Source organism: Chrysemys picta, chromosome 15 (genome assembly GCF_011386835.1).
Source record: "Chrysemys picta bellii isolate R12L10 chromosome 15, ASM1138683v2, whole genome shotgun sequence".
Lineage (NCBI taxonomy): Eukaryota > Metazoa > Chordata > Testudines > Emydidae > Chrysemys > Chrysemys picta.
The window spans coordinates 16,924,306-16,943,925 of NC_088805.1; the positions used below are offsets into that span (position 1 = coordinate 16,924,306).

The following is a 19,620-nucleotide window of genomic DNA, read 5'->3' on the forward strand; positions in this document are numbered from 1 at the left end:
GAGCCCCTTGCTCCTGCTTACCTTGGGCGCCCTGCTGCACAGCTGACCGGGAGCCACCTGAGGTAAGTACCGCCCAGCCAGAGCCCACACCCCTCCCCAGCCCTGAGCCCCCTCCCAAAGTCTGCACTCTGCACCCCCACCCCTTCCCCCAGCCTCCAGCACCCAAACTCCCTCCCAGAGCTTGCACCCTGCACCCCTTCCTGTGCCCTAACTCCCTACCCCAGGCTCAGCCCAAAGCCCCCTCCCACACTCCAAACCCCTGCCCCAGCCTGGTGACAGTGAGTGAAGGTGGGGGAGAGGGAGCGATGGGGGGGGGGGGGGAGAATGGAGTGAGCAGGGCAGGGCCTCGGAGAAGGGGCAGGGGAGGGGGCCAGGCACGGGTTTTGCATTTGTGTGATTAGACAGTTAGCAAGCCTAAGGTGCTGACATATATTTCACCAAATCCCACCTAACATACTGAAGTTTGTGCTGTGCCTTAGGGCCTCCAGTTTCAGCGTGTACTTATAATAGTTGGTCAGATTCACTTACTCACTTAGGTGAGTTTTCTAAAGAATTTTGTGTCATCTCCTAGAGCTGGTTTGTGATACAGGAAACATCTCTAATAGTTCTTTTTACATTCATAGAACTGATTTAAAATGCTAGTTAGTTGTGCTCAAGTTACTTCCTTGCATCCAAATCTACATATTCTAAAAGAAATGCAATAAATTAATTACTAAATATGCACTAACGAGGAAAGACTTAAATGCCAGGTTAACATCTTTCAGTGAAATATTATTGAGTTTCACAATTCCTCATCATTTTCTTACCCAATAATTAAATAGCTGCTAAGCATCATGTGGTGAAAGCCTAACTTGTACATAGAATCATAGAATATCAGGGTTGGAAGGGACCTCAGGAGGTCATCTAGTCCAACCCCCTGCTCAAAGCAGGACCAATTCCCAACTAAATCATCCCAGCCAGGGCTTTGTCATGCCGGGCCTTAAAAACCTCGAAGGAAGGTGATTCCACCACCTCCCTAAGTAACGCATTCCAGTGCTTCACCACCCTCCTAGTGAAATAGTGTTTCCTAATATCCAACCTAGACCTCCCCCACTGCAACTTGAGACCATTGCTTCTTGTTCTGTCATCTGGGCACCAAGGACACAGGTTATACCTACAGGACGGGAGAATGTCTTAGAAAGAAGTGGTTTATAAACAATTAAACCCAAAACAATTATTTTTCTCTCTTCCAGTCAGGGAGGAAGACGAGCAGCACATGCTTCCGCAGCTCACTTCATAGCAAGGCAAATTGACTATGAATTTGGGAGACTGATCAGGATCAAGAGCATTAGACACCAAAACTTTCTGGCATAACTGGATTGTTGATTCTGATTCATGTAATATGAGCATCTCACCAAACATGTATCAGAGCTGCAGAAAAAATTAAACTATTAAAACCAATGACTAACCTGAGGGCTGATATTTTACCACACCATTCTTGCTTCTTTCTTCCCAATCCATTACTTCTTTGTATATTAATGTTAGTCTATATGTACACCCCACTGCAACTCACAACAACGTACAATTAAACATACTTACAGGATATTTACCCACCAAAATCCACATAATTACTATAATACTTTGCGTTCTAAGATTAAATAGGCATTTAGATACCAACCTGTGTTGCCTTAGATATACCTAAAATTAGAGTAGAGCATCTCCAATGTATTTCAGAAACAGTCATACGTTTATTTTATCTGGACACCTGTGAAGAAGATCCTGTAAGTATTATTCTTTTTACCCATGAGGAAATGAGGCCCAGAGGCTAAGTGACCTAACTAAAGCCTCACAGGAAGTTTGTTGCAGAGCCAGGAACAGATCTCTGGTCTCCTTAATCCAGTTCTGTGTTTTTCCTCTATTTAATCAATTCATTCTTGCATAATTATGGTAGCTTGTTACTGAGTTAAATATTAAAGTGTTTGTGCTCTGTAATTTAGTGTTTTACCATTAATTGAATGTGTGATCTTTGATTGTTTTCAGACAAGTTTTTTTACATTTCAGTGTTAAGAAATGCTCAGAACTTTGTCACAAATTTCCTTATATTACAGCGGTATTGAAAGATAGAAGACTTCTACTTCTTTAAAGGAAACATAATTGTTTCCAGCTCACCTCCTATAATCTAGTTCAAAACAAAGTCAATCTGTACTTTTTACAAGTTGGCCGCAGTCATTTGCCAGCGCACTTCTATAGCATATAGATTACTAGTGCTCATATCACCTTTGACACATTTATTGTACTTTTATAGTTACATTCAGGGTTAAAAACAATTTCTTGATTTCCCAAAAAATCTTTTGAATCTAAAAATGAAAATGTTTGAAATTTGAATTATCAAACTACAAATTGATTAACAAAAATGACAGCAAATTTCAGACAATCCCTGATCAGTGGTTGACTAACAGTACAAAATTGTGATCTAGTAAATTAAAAGGACACAGAGGCACTCTTAAAAATTAGTTTAATTTTTACTCTGCATTATTTGACACCCTCTTAGAACTCTTAAAATTGAATTACTTCCTCTATTTTTCTTCTCCCACAGATCCAATTCAGTTATTTCCTCATTGGTAGCCAGGGTGAGCATAGCTCTCAGGATTGTTTTCAATTAACATATGCTCAGTGTATTGAATACATTAGGTCCTTCACAGCTGTGTGGGTATTCTCCCCCCCCCCCATTTTTCAACCAAATAATGGATTGATAAAAGCTATTTATGTATTGTAGATGATAAATCCCAGAAAACAGGCCTTAAAACATATACAAACTTGATTAATTTTGGGCCCAAACTACTTGACAGTCTCTCAAGCTATGTCTCAAGAATTTGTAAAGGCTGCAGAGGCTGGGTTCAGCAGTAAACCTGCCCTACATGGAGGTTCACCTTCAGTACTGAGTAAGACCTATAGCACAGACAGGCCTAAGCCAACAGATAAAGATCTGGATCTTAAACACCTCAAAATTCTAAAGGTGTATAGATCCAGGTTTGGTTTTGACAAATATATAGCCTTTAAATTTCCTGTTTCCAAATTGTTTCATATGCTGCCACAACACTGACCCTGTTCAGATTTTTTCAATTTGAAGACTATTGTCTTGATTCCTACACTCAAGTCCCATTAATGAGCATGAGGCACATACCTTAAGGTAGATTAATTTTCTCTTATCTGTTCATGTGTTAGCCATTTAATTTTTCAGGTTAGTTATATTAAGACATATTTATTAATTTCTTTACTGATTTCCACACAAATCCAAGTTGTTATTTTTCACAAAAAGCTACTCCCATGGCTGCTGGGCTAATAGCCAGTAGCCACAACTACTAAGGCAAACTCCAAAAGAATGCCTGCAGAGCTCAGAGAGATTTCCAAAAAGTGCAAAAATAGACAAAAGGAAATTTCCCATTTCAATGTATTTTTACATTGTTGTTCTTACAGTGACTTTCTATAGCAGATATACAGTTACCTGCATATTTGTTCTGTGTTGATGTTAATCTGCAAACCTGCCTTTTTCATTGAAGTTTGTAATTACGATTCTAGGTAAGGAAATTTCCCCAAGTCATCAGCTAGATCTGTGAATGGCAGTTCTCACTGGGCATATAGCGGCCTTCAGAGTTTCCAAAAGTGCACAGTCAAAAAATAAAATTTTAAAAATGATCTGAAAATAAACTATTTGAAGGAGTACGGGACAGTGCACACCACTCCTTCCTCCCACACAACAGCTGCAGAGGGAGAAATCAAGACTGAGAATTGGAACTGGTATTTGAGAGTAAATCCATAGGAAAATGCAACAAGTGTTTTAGAAAAAAACCTGAATGTTAGATCAGATTTACAGAAAGCCACCTACTTCATGCTCTTCAGGCCAGAATTATGGCCACTAAATATTGAGAGCTCAGTGAGCAATCTTACAAGAACAGTAGCAGTGGTTCAAAAAGTGGTTCCAGAATTGCTTTTAAAGGAAACCTACAAAGGGAAATAATGGTTTTACCCCCATTTTGATTGTATATCATGTATAAATCAGGCCTGAAGGGTTTTATTTCCCACCCTTCCCCGCTTGATTTTTTTTAAGCATAAAAATATCAGGAATGTCAAATTTACTATTCCTTGATTTTGCTGGACACCTCCTCCTTTAGAGCAGTGGCTCTCAACCTTTCCAGACTACTCTACTCCTTTCAGAAGTCTGATCTGTCTTGCATATCCCCAAGTTTCACCTCACTTAAAAACTACTTGCTTTCAAAATCAGCACATTATTACTGAAAAATTGCTTACTTTCTCATTTTTACCACATAATTATAATATAAATCAATTGGAATATAAATATTGTACTTACATTTCAGTGTATAGTATATAGAGCAGTATAAACAAGTCATTATCTGTATGAAATTTTAGTTTGTACTGATTTCACTAGTTCTTTTTATGTAGCCTATTGTAAAACTAGGCCAATTATCTAGATGAGCTGATGTACCCCCTGGAAGACCTGTGTGTACCCCTGGGGGTACACATACCCTTAGCTGAGAACCACTGCTTTAGAGGACCCAGAGAAATGGAGCAAGAGCTTTTTTGACCTCTCAAATAGATGGTGTTGAATATAAATATTTCCCCCCTCCTCCAAATAAAAAGTACCAACCAACCATAAAAATAATTTTCCTCTCATTTAATCAGATTTCACTTGCTTGGAATCTGAGATCATAATCATACTAGTGCTCCAGTCATCCACAGACTTCCAAGAAAAACAAAATAGACAAAATCTGAATATTTTCTAATCTAAGAAACAGGAGAGAACTCTTTTGTAAAAAAAACGTTAAGCCTTTCAGATTATCTTTAAAATCATAAAGAACCCAGAGAACACAATTTTTACTTTTTTTCCCTTCTGTGTAGGTTTATTTATAACTAAACTTAGATCCTGTTGAGAGAGAATACTCATTAAGAGGCCATTGTGAACAAAGACTCAATGCTGAAATATGTCGAGTCCTCCAACCCTTAAAGCAGAGATACTAGCCACTGGGAATGGGGTTTTCATGGAAAGATTCAGAAGTGGGCAAATCACTAACGGTTCAAAGGGTGGCTTCGTCAAAGCATTGAGAACTAAATTTAAGTCCCAGGAGGGAGTAGGGTGTCTAACATTATGGAAGAGGTTCAATAAACCATTTGTAAATCTTAACATTGCAGGGTGAGTAAATACTGAGAAGCTTTGTGCTGGAGAATGGAATACTGTAATGGTAGCTAGTTGAACTTTAATGGAACTCAAAGAAAGTCCTCCTTTCTTTAGAGTAAATAAGTATCCTAACAGCTCAGAGATGGGAGAATCAATAGGAGACAAACTATAATGAGCACAACAGTGGAAAAACCTTTTCCATCCCTGAAGATAAGTCTTCCTGGTAGAATCTTTTCTACTGTTCAGCAGAACCTCCTGGATCTCTGTGGCCCAAGACAGTTCTTGCTCTGAGAACCATCTAGCTATTAGGTCCTGAACTGCAGAGGTTCAGGGTGGAGTAAAGGACGTTTCTTGAGTCTGGTGTGAGAAAAAACTAGGCATCAGCAGAAGATCAATGATTGGTCAGGAGCAGAGGTGAAGAAGATAAGGAAACCAAAGCTGTCTCAGCCAGGTTGATCCAGTCAAGATGATGGTGGCTTTGTCCGGATTGATTTTGTTTAGGACGAGGATCAGTAGCAGCAGCGGAAATGCAAATAGATTTTTCGCCTTGAAGAAGAAAAAGGTGTCCCCAGAGAGGTGACCCAAGCCTCCCCTTGAACAGAACTGCTCAGACTTCTGATCAGCTATGGTGGTGAAAAGATCTGTTTTCAGAAATCCCCAGGTAAGAAATATCTAAGTACAGATTTGTCTAGTTCCCACTCTCGATCCTGAGTGAAGTGCCTGCTAAGATTGTCGGCTATGGTATTTTGGAGACCGGGTAGGTAGACGGCCAAGATCAGGACATCGAGGCCTATGCATGAGTTCCAAAATTTCACGGCCTTAGCAGAGCGGGAAGGGGGTCTCGCTCCCCTTTGCCAACTTATATAGTACACATTGTCCCTGTTGTCTGTCATTATGCGTGCTGTCACTAAATAACTTTAGATCATGGAAAGGGAAGTTCTGGACATCACAGGCAAATCAGGAGTGAAGTCATGATGCCCTGTGCATTACGGTAAACATAGCACTGGAACGAGCTGCCATATCAGTCACACACGGAGAAGCTTGCAGCATTGTTCTAGCTAAGAGCTGCTCTTCTGCAATGATGGCTTAAAACTGTTTTGTGCTCTTTTAGCAGATATTCAATAAAAGAGGTACACTTTGTATAATTAATGTGATTGTATTTTGCCAGAATCACTTGATTATTAGCAATTGGAATTGCAGAGTAGCAGAAAAGTAAGGTTCAAGAGTTTGTGCTCCTTGTCATTAGATGTAGTGTTTGGATGGTGTTGTCTATGATGCTCATTCACTGCATCCATGACTAAAGAATTCGGTCTGGGGTGGGAAAATAAAAACTCAAGCCCCTAGCTGGGACAATACTTTTTCAATGGTCTTTTAGCTGACGGGGGGTGCAGTAGCAGGAATCTGCTAGATTCTAATAATGCTTCATTTATAGGGAGGGCTACCCGGGCTGACGATGGTGCATAGAAAATGTCGAGCCATTTGTGATGTGTCTCCTGCACGACTTCTAATGGGATCTGAAGGGTGTCCGCTGCCCTCTTCATCAGATCTTGAAATTATTTGAAATCATCGTGAGGCGGCGAAGGGGATGACAACTTCAACTGGGGAAGAAGAAGAAATATTAGAATATGGAGTAGCCTCCTCATCAGCTCTCCTTTCCTGGTCCTCGAATGTATCCTCATTGGAGATTGTTTAGGAGAAACAGAAGGAGCTGAAGAATGTTTCCTGGGATGATCTACATGAGCAGTGTGCACTTCAGAAAACAGTTGCTGATAAATAGCCCAGGGATCCCAGTATGCCCACTGGGGAGGACCATATGGGAATGGTGGGTGCATCCAGGGTTAGTTGTACCAGGTGGATGTTTGGCAGACTTTGATGGTAGAAGCCTGGAAGTGTTCTAAACAGTCCAGGTTCTAGCTAAACAAATATAGGTAGGCAGTCAGCAGAACCCTGCACAGAAATCTGGGAGTCTGAAGAACTCCCTTTCATAGTCTGGTGGAGTGGGGGAATGGAAGAATAATCAGCCATCTTTCAGAAGGTGTTGAATACTGGGGAGGCAGGTGGTCCTGGAGAAAGGTGAAATAGTGGAAATAAAATTGGTTGTGGTACCAGAGGTCTTGAACTCAGAGGAGACTCAGCCTCCTCGGAAACAAGAAGGACTACTTGCGTCTGATGAAGTGGGCATTCACCCACGAAAGCTTATGCTCCAATACTTCTGTTAGTCTTAAAGGTGCCACAGGACCCTCTGTTGCTTTTTACAGGACTACCTTTGAGAACCTGAACTCTTGCGGTATTGGGTGAGCCAATACAGTGACCTGGTGAGTCCCAGCTGTAGAGCTGTGAGGTACCGAAGGCTGGACTCAGTGTTCCAGTTGTACTGATGGTCTAGGTACCGATGAGGCAGTGGAAGACAAAGAGCGTACTGCCTTCTTAGTCAAGTGCTTAGAATTGGTAGTATCTTGCCCATATATCCTTGGTATGGGACACAAGGATGCATATGGTGCATGAACAAGACGAACAGGTATTGCCACTGAAATCTTCTGATTGAAGGTGGACATGCACACCCCAAAGGGAAACTACCTGAAGTAGTAGTAGTTACGAAAACAAGATTCTAGATCACTACAGTAAAATCAGTGTTAAGATTCACTACTCTGGCACTTGGAGAGAAATGATCACCCAGATAACGTTAGTTCAATATTGATTTCTATACATGTTTAACATGATTCAACCTGTATTATTGTTTAATGCTCTTACAAGAAACATGAATATCCAGAGCAAGACCATCTTTTTTTTAATCCAATGCAGTGTTCATTTATTTTTGTACATACAAAAAGAGCCACCCTCTTTGATTCCCCCCACCCCCAAAAATCTCTCCTTTACAAACAGTTAAAAATTAAAAACCAGATGATGACAGGTTAATTTTGGTACAATTATTCAGCAACATAGCTGTCATAATTAGAGTTAAATTTCCTACAAGGTTACTTGTAGGGAAATCCTGATTATTGGCCAAATAAAATTCCATATTACAAGTTAGCAAATTCTAGTACAAAAATAGTCCTTGTGTTAGAACAGCCTCTTATAATTATATTCACAGGTTTGAGTCTATTGGCTGCATAATACCTTAATATTTTATGAAATTTCTTTTTATATGGCTCATTCATCTAATTCAATATAGTGTTGAGCCTCAATCAATCCTCAGGCAAAAAACCCTGAACAGGGTTAATATGCTGCTCAGTGTACTCTGAAGTACTGTGCTTTTCACAGGACATCCAAAAAAATCCCCAAACTGTTCTCAGCTAGTCTCCTCGATATCACAATGAGATCCAGACCCAAAAGGACCCCCCTGAAGTACAGATCCACAACCTTCTGTAGGAACACAGGCCACAGCTTTGATGTTCAAATTCCACTTGGAAAACAGGTCCAGCTCCTCCACTCATTTCCACATTTGCCTTTGTGAGCTTCTTTAGAAATTAAAGCTTAGCACTCATGAAAGATGTGGGGCCATTCTGGTACTGCCCCTTTCAGGAGTGTCCCATTCTGGCCGGGCTTTCTCCTCTTCTGTCTCTGGTTAATGTGGTTCAGCAGTTTCCCTTAGACCATGCCCTTCAGGGAAAATCTGGGGAAATACTATTTGTCTCTCAAGATGTCTAGCTGCTCTTGATATTCTGTGAAAAGCCTCTGGAAACGGAGGTTCTGTCCGATGACAGGAAGCAGTTCTTTCAGTAGCTCTCTCTTTCGTAAACCCTGCACAAAAACGTCAAAAATCCTCAAATTTATTTTATATCATTAATGCAGGCATTTGATACAGGATTCACTTAAGATTAGTGTGGTCTCTCTTTATCTTAGAGAGCTGTTTATTTGGTGTCACCTCCTGTTATTTAGATTTCAACAGTAATAATAATAAAGTCTTTAGGAGTTCATATTAAATGTTCTTGTTGCTGCTTCCATGTGGTGATAGAATGTGGAAGTGTTCTTTGAAGGGCACATATTTCTTTGGCATATCAGCCCTTTCAAAGCTACATACCCTGGTGAATGGAGAGCACTGAAGGTGCGACCTGTTCCATCTATTAGGTATGTTAGACAGCATCAGTGGAGATAATGGATTGTTAAGTGTTTGTATACAGTGCCAGAGAGAATAAAGGAGGTTACTATTTAGGTAATGGAAAGGATGGATTAGGTATAGAATGGAAGGGATTCCACAGTGATTAAAGTCTTTGGAGATTGCTTGCTTGCTACTCAATTTGAAGTATACTTGAGGTTAAAGGGCTAGCAACCTTCCCAACAGTTAAAAAGTTACACAAAGTAACCAGACATATCTTCTCCCTTAAGAAACAGTGGTTGGTCAAGGCTTGGCTCATACAATTTACTTCCTTCCTTGTGAATCAGCACCATGCTGGCACAGTTTTAGAAACAGTATTTAAGTTAAGTGAAAACTCCCTTTAAAAAAAAAAACAAAAAAAACATGGAACCCCAAAACAATTACATGAAAGCCCTAGCAGTGAACTTTTAAAATAAAAGCTGGAAATTACCTATCAGATGACACTTTTAAGGGTAGATCAAATTTTGGGTTCTCAACTTTGGAGGTGTTCTTTTAAATGTTACCAAAATAAACTATGAGAGGAAATGTAAAGTACATTCGGTAATTTAAATTAAAACTGTCTAGTTTATACACAAAAGGAATGTCTCCCCTACTTTATTTAAAAACGAAAACCAGCACTTACCACTACTGTTGATTCCCACTGACTTCCAGCTGAGTAATGGACTGGACCCAATAAATCTTTGCATAATTCTCGCAGGCGATATTCAAACCCTGAGAATTACCAGAAATAAAACATTCATAAACATGAAATTATGCCCACTACATAATATAAATGACATATAATTTAAGACAGAGTTACAAGTATCTAGACAAGAACAACATAAGGACAAACCAATATGATTTCTGTAAAGGTAAATTATTCCTCCCTAACCAATAAGAATTATTGAAACATTAAAATAGTAAATAAAGACAGGCTGGTGGATTTATTCTAGAACTTCCAAAAAGTTTTATCAACAGTTCTCCACAAAAAGGCTGTTAAAAGTGATCTACATAGAAAAAACAATGGAATGATTATCACATTTTTTATTATAAATACAACCTGAAAGACACCCCTCCTTTCCAAACCCACCCCCACCCCCCCAAAAATGTCAGCTTGTTTTTTGTGTTATACATGTCTTGTCTGCCCTGGTAGACTCCGGTAACTGTTGAAATGATGACACCACAAAAAAGTCAGACTGAAAGTTGAGTAATTGAGAGGAGAATTAAATTTTTAGTAAGACTGTTTAAAACTTGGGTTTTTTGATTAACACATATTTAATGCCAATACCTAAAAACAGCTTGGAAAAAGAATGTCTTTGATAAAGACTCAACATCCCTGCCTGTTATATTAAGGTGAGAGGGTTTGTAATAATCATGCTTCCAGATCCTCACTAAAGATCCTTCAGGACCTGGATCCCAAGAGGAAAACTAGGAAAGACCAGACTTGACATTTTTTAAACTTATCAGATAAAAAACCAAGATGAAGACCTTTAAAAAACACACACAAACTTTTCAAGCCAACTTTACATCAGAAAGTAACAAAAAGGGCAGAAGCCCAATTTAAAAAAAAAAAAAAAAAAAAAAACTTTTGCAAGTGTATTTAAGGTAATTTGGTAATCACAGGATGAGAGGTAAAGTCTTACAATAGAGTTTAAAAAATGGTTAGGAATTAGGAATCTATGTAGGAATAAATAGGATCAATACAATGATCTACATATTTCAGCATTTATTAATCTGGAAGACTGGGTGAACAGTGCAGTGGCATAAAACACTGAGCAAAATTGAATGTTCAGAGTAGGTTTAATGTATTTTTCAGTTTGCCAGTTAGGTTCTGAATTAGTTTTAACTTCTTAGAAAAATAACTAGGTGTCATTATGGACAGATCAAGAATCAAATATTAAACTTGGTTAAGGAGGGAGTGAGAGAACCACATTTATTTAGAGAAGTGTAATCTAGTGCATTGAATTTGGGACGGAGAGGCAAGAACTCCTGAATTTGATTCTGATTCTGCCAGTAATTCAATGTGTGGCTGTAAGTGAGCCACTTCACCTCTGCCACAGTTTTCCCATATGTAAAATGGTTATGTGGGTGAAGAGAAGGTCCCATGTAGGAGAGATTAAGATAAGGGGGACCATTTAATTTGGAAAGCAGACAAGTGGAGATATGCTAGAGAGCTGTAAAATCTGAAAGAGACAGAGAAGGCTAGTTGGTTATCCTTATTTAATAATGTAGAAAAAGAAGATACTCAAAAATTGGAAATTAACAAAATGGAAAGTTATTCCCCACCCCCTTCTTTGCATAAACAAAAATTAACCTATGTAACTCACGGCTCCAAGCTATTACATTAAATAGATTAGCAGATTTTTGTTTACAGTTTAGACATTTACATGAATAAGAGTAGAACTTCTGCAGCTATATTAGCCATGATAAAAGTCACAAAGGGTTAAGTAATTCCTCTGCTGCAGGACAAAATGTGATCATCAGTTGAGTCAGGAATAAATTTTCCTCATGATGTATTACTAAAAATTACATGCTTTATGAGGGTGTTACAGCATCCAGCAGCAGTTGCTATTGGGGACAGTATATAGATCCCGGGGGATAATTTGACTATTAAGTAATATGTATTTCTATACTTAAATCCAGAGATGGCACTTCTCCTCCCAGTACACTATCTATATTTAACATACAAGCAAAAGAGCCTCCACTATGGACCACCTTCGGAAGCAAATGCGCTGAAGTTTTTTTGTTTTGTTTTTGTTTTTAATAACCACAGAGGTGCCAAACAAAAGGACACTGAGAACAGTCACATACATAATGAGAATACGGGAGTTCTGAAAAATCCATCAGATCTGCAAAGAAATAACATTGCATATCAGAGCTCACCTTCATTAACTAGGTACCGTGCATAGATAAGGAGCCAATGGCGGTATTCATGACTGGATTGTAACATAAGTGCCGCTGCTATCTGATTCTCCAGGTAAGCCAGCGTTGTTTCTTGTTGTACTAAATGAGGCATGGAGAACAGTCTTGCAGCTTGCCTTCCTGAACTATAAACCAAACATGGCACAAAGTCAGAGAACAATTAGAAAAAAATTCCCCTAGTGCAGAAGCTATTCTTCTAGCCTTTCACATATCAATGGTATTTGGTGCTTTCCCAGTTTGCACCTCTACTGCCAAAGGCCACTGCCTATAAATCTTCTGCACCTGACAGATGGAAAGACCCTTGGACCTGTCTACATTGGCACCAGACCCAGACTGAACCACCAGGGCACTAGGTTCAATGATCCCCCAGTCCCTTCAGACTTTCCACCTGGGGAGCAGTAACCAATAGGAGCTTCCACAGCCACCTGAAATCATCATTCACTCAACTTGGAAACTGGATTTTACTATATTGTCATTGACCACTTCTCCCTTGTCACCCATCCCTCTCCTACCACAGCAACCTCTCAGGTGCACAACCCCACTCTCCCTTGTCCACTGGTTCTCCACCACCTCCTCATTTACCTCTCTCCTTTCTCCTCCCCACTCCCATAACCCCCTCCTCTTGCCCACTTCAATCCTGAGTGTGCACCACTCCCCTCCACCACAGCAAAGCTCAGTTTATATAGTTTCATTTACATTATAAAGTGAAATATATAAGAAAATGGACAAAATGAAACTAACATAGTAAGTTCCTATCATCATCCTGATCACTCTGCTTGTATGCTGCATCCCTTTTGTCCTCCCTTCATCTGGTTTTTGTCTTTAACATTATAAGCTCTCCAGGGTAGGGGCTGTCTTCTTGTATGTTTATATAACCCTTTAGAACACTCCTGAACCCCCACCCAGAAGAGTGTGAAAGCCAGGAAACTAAATGAAGGCTAGTTTTATAAATGGTCGTTGTAAAAGACTGGACATTCTTTTTTTTTTTTAAGTTAACTACAATGTTCTAATAAAGTTACTTTTTGAAGTAACTAAAACATCTTTACAAACCTTAACTAATTTTTCATCTGGATATTTTCTTTTTTACAAAATAAATCCAAACTGTTATTTCCATTCTTTCTATTTTTAAATCGTAATTTTCTTGACTTTTTTTTTTTTTAAAGGAAAGAAGGAAAATAAGTCCAATTACCCTACTTACAGCCTCTCTCATGTGGGCATAAAAATTAGTAAAATAAAATCAAAGTTGGCTATGAGAGAGTATATAAATTAGAAACCAGGGATGTGAGTAGCAAGTGAGGATGAGCCACTGAGCTGTCTATGGACACCTCCACTGGCTCTTGCTGTTCCCTGGTGGTGTGATCAGAAGTTAAAAATATGCAGCAAATGATTAATTAACCATCCGATCTTCCCTAAAATTCTCAGACTCCACAGAATAAGCCAACTAAGGACAACTGAATAAACCAAAGTTGAAGCTTGTAGACCAAACCACTTTTGGGATGATGGTGCAATAAGTAAGTTATAAAATCACAATGCAAAATGTAAGAAATCCAATTTAGATAAAGTGATATTCTATAAACATAAATGAGAAACACTGCATCAACAGGTAAGGAAGAACTATAAAAGTAGAATTATTAAGCATAGTGTGCAGCCTTCTTACTACCCAAATATTCTCTGAGCTAAACAGATACAAGGTTATAAAGATGTAAGGCTTAAACATACTCTCTGTACGAATCTGACAGATTAGCCCTCCAACCCACTGATATTTCTGAAAATAACTAAGTAATTCAAGCATTCAGTCACGCTGAAACTAGACAGCACAACAGAAATTAACACCAGGCAATTTAGTTTACTGTATATGAAGCAGAAACAGACCACTTGGCTGATCAGCGAACACAAATAAAATGTCTAAATGCATACTTTGATGTTCGTCCCTGTATTATGGCTAAGGGTCCTGAACACAGCATGGCTTCTTGGGATGGTAAACTATTCCTGTAGTCTGCACATTGTGCTAAGGAGTCCTGTTTGTCAGAGACAAGATTCCTGTGGGGGGGGGGGAGGGGAAACAAGAACATATTACAACACAGTGAATGGTGCATCAGGTGGCAGATGACTCTGTTCTATTCTGCTTTATACTCGATTTGCATTTTCACAATAAAAAAATTATTAAAGCTAATGTTAAAATTATATAATACACAGGTTAAGAAAAGAGTGTCTCTACATCTTGGTATAGTGCTTAAATTATGCAAAAGTACAGAGGTTGGTTCAAAAGTCATACAATACATCTAGTACATAAACAATAACCCAAATTTAGATTAATAAATTTAATGATACACACTGGTGCAACGTACAGGGCTTTGGGCCAAATCCTGCTCACCTTATTTACACAAATGGTCCCATTGAAGTCAATGGGATTAGTCACATAACCTAAACAGGATTTGGCTTGGAGCTCTGAGAAGCATAAGAGAAAATCCACCGGCACATTTTACAGGTTCCATATTGAAAACAAAAATTCAAATCCTCTGTAGGACCAAGGCTGTACGGAACCTAGGTAATTACTTTCTCATCATGAAACTAACTTTACTCCAAGACCCTCCACACATCAGATCCTACTCTCAGACTGCTGATCAGCCATTCTGGCATTTCCCTTACACTGAAGATATGATGCCTCCTTCATAATGACAGGGGAGAGTTGACAGCTACATCTCCCACTTCCTACTCCTAATTAAGGCTATCATCTACATGGGTTTGACAGGCTGGGGAATTGATTGCTCAAATAAATGCCACTTGTATGCTTACCAGACAACTAAGATACACAATGGCACAAATACTTACAGTAATCTTAATTGTTTAATCATGGTTAATTTGAGCTGGTGACTAAGGGACTATTCTTTTATATAAATCTGAGGATGTGGCACAAACAGAAAAGTGACAGGAAATTCAGATTCCATCCTCCATTCTTCAATGGTTTAATTGTTGTGGAGAAAAAGACAGCAGGATTTAAGTTCAGGGTCAACCTTAACTGTGAATAATATCAAGGCTGTGACAGACATGGACTAGTGCTAGACAGTAAAAATTAGATTTTCTCTGGGGTGTTTTCCCTCCGATTTATTTAAAGAAATATTAATCTAAACACACAAACTACCGTCTAAATATAAGAGAGCATCCAAGTTTCCTGGCAGCTGTTCTGGACTAATTTTTTCCAAAGACTATTTTACATTCAGAAATTATGAACATCTGAATGACCAAACCATTTTAAATCCATGTCAACTTCCAGTTAGTTACAAGCAACCCTACGACAACAAATCAGAGTATATATGTAACAGGTGGGGAAAAAAGGGTAAGGAAATAAATTTCAGTTTAAGCTTTTAATTTACAAGGCTTAGTTTAAACAGTACTGAATTATAAAAACGTGAAAGGGACTGGCCCAGCCATCCATGTACTAGTACGTGGGGAGCAAAGTAGAAGACAAGCCCAGTGTTTCCGCTCGGGTTAGTTTTCAGACTACAGAATTAAGGGGCAGTAAATCAGAACTGGCATGCTATCACAGCCAACTTTATAAAAGGTAGGAAAGAATGTGCAACTTACCACGTAGAAAGAGAAGGATTAAAACAATATGCCTTTCCATCAGACAGGCTCATTACTGGTATACCATGCTGAGTCAGCAAAATTTGAGAGACAGATGTATCACTTCCTACAGATTAAATCAAATCTCATGATTTCCTCCGAAGTAATCATTACATAACATTTAAAACACTACACATCTAAAGTACTATACAGCCATTAATTAATCCTCGCAAGAGCCCTACCGAAACAGGTGTGACTAGTGTTACTCCCATTTTACTGGCAGGGAAGCTGAGGCAAAGAGGTGAAGTAACTCACTGAATGCACGTAAGCAAGTCAGTAGCAGAGCTGGATTTAGAAGCCAGGGCTCTTAGCACTGAGTTCTGTGTACTATTACATGTGTCATTTCTTTGCAACTATCATTAAATAATCTGGAGAAATTGCAATATACATAAAGGGTTGGTTAAAAGGGAAATATTTGCAGTATCTCAGGGCAGAATATTCACCCAATTATTTTTCTGTCATCTTTAAAAATAAACCCTTTAGTTTACAGGTATCTCCAGGCCAATCTCCTAACAAACTATGCTTGGGAAGGTGTGGATAAACATGCTGTAATGCTCAAATATTCATTATCTACTGCTTAACAACTTGTTCTGATTCTACAGTCCTACAGAGCATGTTTTGAGCACAGGACCAATTGACCAGGGCTTGTGGTTGTCTGTCTGAGAAGACTTCTGCAGTCTGCTGGGTTCATACCACACACACATACAAATACTTCTCAAACTGCCTTTGATTAATACTACTAAGATTAAATCCAGATAGAAGGCCAGGGCGTTTCTTGTAACGCTGATTTTTTTTGCCAGATACTGGCAAGGGCAGAAAACAGATTTGTTAAATTCAGATAATTTCCCTGATCAGTTAAGTTTTAAAATATCTGATTATATGCAAGATATGCATTGGGGACTGCAATAGTGTTATGGGATTTATACACCAGATTAGAAAGTGTTTCATGATAACTCTACAACATTGCATTTCCACATTTAAAAACAAAACAAATTACAGGTTCCTTAATAGTTTGCTATCTCCTTATATTTTTATCTTGATTGTTTCTGTGGTAATGAAACATTATCCAGTGATTTCCATTTAACACCCAACTACGTACAGAAGAAAACCTATTTATTTTTGCTTTACAGGGGTGGGTAGAATTTTAGCACACTCGTTAATGGCTCAATATATTACAGGAGGACTGAAAGACTAAGGTTGGCAGGTAAATGTGCCCTTTCATTACCTGCTAATATTGTTTGCAGAGACTCGTCTTTAACAACCACTGACTGTTTATGAACATCCCTGAAGGGAGAGAAAAGAGGGGGGAGGAGGGAAATCTATACATTAAAAAGAAATGAATACACCAATCATATAACAAATCAGTTTCTAGAATGTTCCTGATTAAAATTTGTAACTTAATATTTCCTTCATTATTTTGACAACACAATTTTGGCAAGGCAGAAAATAGCAAAGCAGAGCTGTATGCACCCCTGCTTCTGAAAAGGATTATAAAAAGAATTATTTGCACTTCTATGGCCCTTTCTGTTAGAGAATCTCATCACACTTTGCAAACATTAAGTCTCACAACACATCTGTGAGATAGGTATGAATTATTTGCCCCATTTTACAGATAAGTAAACGAATGTAGAGAGAAGTTAAGTGAACTGTCCAGGGTCACAAAGTGAGTCAACAGCAGAGCTGGGAACTGAACCCATGCCTTCTGACTCCTAGGCCCATACTCTGGCTCAGGGATCGGCAACCTTTGGCGCGCGGCCCATCAGGGAAATCCACCGGCGGGCCGAGATGGTTTGTTTACCTGCAGCAGCCGCAGGTTCAGACGATCGCAGCTCCCACTGGCCATGGTTTGCCGTTCCAGGCTCCTCCAGGCTCAGGGATATGCTGGCCACCGCTTCCCGCACCCCCATTGGCCTGGAATGGTGAACTGCAGCCAGTGGGAGCTGCAATCGGCTGAACCTGCGGCTGCTGCAGGTAAACAAACCATCTCGACCCGCCGGTGGATTTCCCTGATAGGCCGTGTGCCAAAGGTTGCCGATCCCTGCTCTAACTGTTAGACAATACTCTTCAAATGTCAATGTTGATTTACTAAAAATGAAGATTTTAATGATTTCTATGTTTCCTTCTTTCCCTTAATTCCACAGACTAAAATCCCCCTGTCCTAGAAGGCAGCTTAAACAAATGACCTTAGTAAGATAAACCATCCACTTTCTAGGGTGAAATTCACCCCTGTGCAGAGTTCCACTTAAGCCTGCAAAAGAGAGCAGGCAGGACATATGTCTTGCATGGTGGGCCCCCTACAAAGGGCTGAATATCACATCCACAAATAAGACTCGATTGAAAGCTAACCTGATTTGAACCAGAGCATCAGCAGGCACATGCCAACCCAGCCACTAGAAAAAAAAACCATTTATCAGCCCCAATCAAAGTCATTAACTGGAAGCAGTAAGGTAACCAGTCAAACTCAGCCCATGCTTACTGGCAGTCATGACAGCATAATTTAGTACTCACCACACAGACAGCGTAGCAATAGTGGTGAGAGCCATGACGTAGGAACCTGTGCAATGTAAAGCGGAGATAGGCGAATGCAATATAATAGGTGGGAGAAGGCGACGACCACAAGCTGAAAATACAGATAAGGTCCTCTTCTCACAGGCTACACTCACCACATCACTGAAAATGATCAAAAGGAAACATTTAAATTCAGCTAAATGAAAGAGGCAAGATCTCTTGGGTTATCATACAACTTGAAGGAGGTCCCACTGATAAATTGTGAGGATTCAGAAAACTTGTCTCCAGAAAGCACAGGCAAAAACACAGGGGAATGTGGTTTTGAATCCTAAATTCAAGTCTCTCACTCGGCAGATGGAGGTGACTGTGACGTATCAGTGGGGAAGGAAAAGAGGCATCCCTGGTCAGAATAAGCCTCGGCATACTGGCCATATGAAGAAGAGGTTGGTTTTTTGAAACAAGACTGTTTCCACACACAGAAGAATGTACAGAACGAATGGTCTGTCAAGACAATGGAATGACGAGGCTCTCTTTAGAAGGCAGGGAGGGAGCTGTGCACTAGCAGGCAAGAGCATTGCCGAAGTGAAAGTAGGGAATTGCTAGATGACAAAATGTAAAAGTCCCTTTCATGGTGATGTGAGGTTAAAGATTTGAATTACCTCGCAATCAAAGCCCTGGGTGCATGTTTCAAAGGCGGTGTTGGATAGCATTTCCGTCAGTGAGGAAGGCTTATACTGTAAAGATAGCGCTTCCTACCTCCTTCATTAAAGAGCATGGGAGATTTTGGTCCAAATTTTACATACTTATTATTTCTATCCTGCTCTAGGGTATGCTTCCAATCTAACCACTGGATAAGGTATGTGAATGATCGGGAGTTTGCAGTTTACTGTTATGGATGACAGGACACGGTATGAAGGAGAGCTCAGATAACAGCAGTATTTAACTTTGTAACCAACCCTCTTCCTAACAAGCTTGAAACTCAGGCCAGGCTAACCCAACCTCGTGGTGGGCTTGGGCTGAAGTCTGAGTCAACTTGGGCCAATGTGAGCTTTTGCAAAACATTACAGCTCAAAACATAACAGCTTCACAAAAAAACATGTAAAACTTGTCAATTTCAGCTGTGATTTATGAGTTTAATTTGTTCCAATCCAAAACTCAGCATAACTCTTAAAGGCGTGAAACCAGAAAAAGGTTCAGATGAATTCCTGTGAACCAGACTTGTGGGTATCTTTGTCACAGTTTGGACCTCAACAAGATCACACAGTTTAAATTAAACTTCTGATGCAAAAACTAAAGGCTGCTGTTGAGGAGGAGAAAC

General features: G+C 39.5%; 1 protein-coding gene across 3 annotated transcripts in view; it reads right to left on the reverse strand.

The window, feature by feature from the left end:
• Window positions 1–7,944: 7,944 nt before the first annotated feature.
• Window positions 7,945–19,620, reverse strand: part of LOC101937578 (protein HIRA) — a 63,661-nt gene continuing 51,985 nt past the window's right edge. For all 3 annotated transcript variants that reach the window (XM_008168789.4, XM_008168790.4, XM_024105699.3), the window contains 7 exons: window positions 18,303–18,464; window positions 17,020–17,078; window positions 15,756–15,861; window positions 14,088–14,210; window positions 12,132–12,295; window positions 9,892–9,980; window positions 7,945–8,914 (listed from right to left, as the gene is read on the reverse strand). In XM_008168789.4, coding sequence (XP_008167011.2) covers window positions 8,798–8,914; window positions 9,892–9,980; window positions 12,132–12,295; window positions 14,088–14,210; window positions 15,756–15,861; window positions 17,020–17,078; window positions 18,303–18,464 — 820 coding nt within the window. In that variant the 3' untranslated portion in view covers window positions 7,945–8,797. The remainder of the gene's footprint in view (window positions 8,915–9,891; window positions 9,981–12,131; window positions 12,296–14,087; window positions 14,211–15,755; window positions 15,862–17,019; window positions 17,079–18,302; window positions 18,465–19,620) is intronic.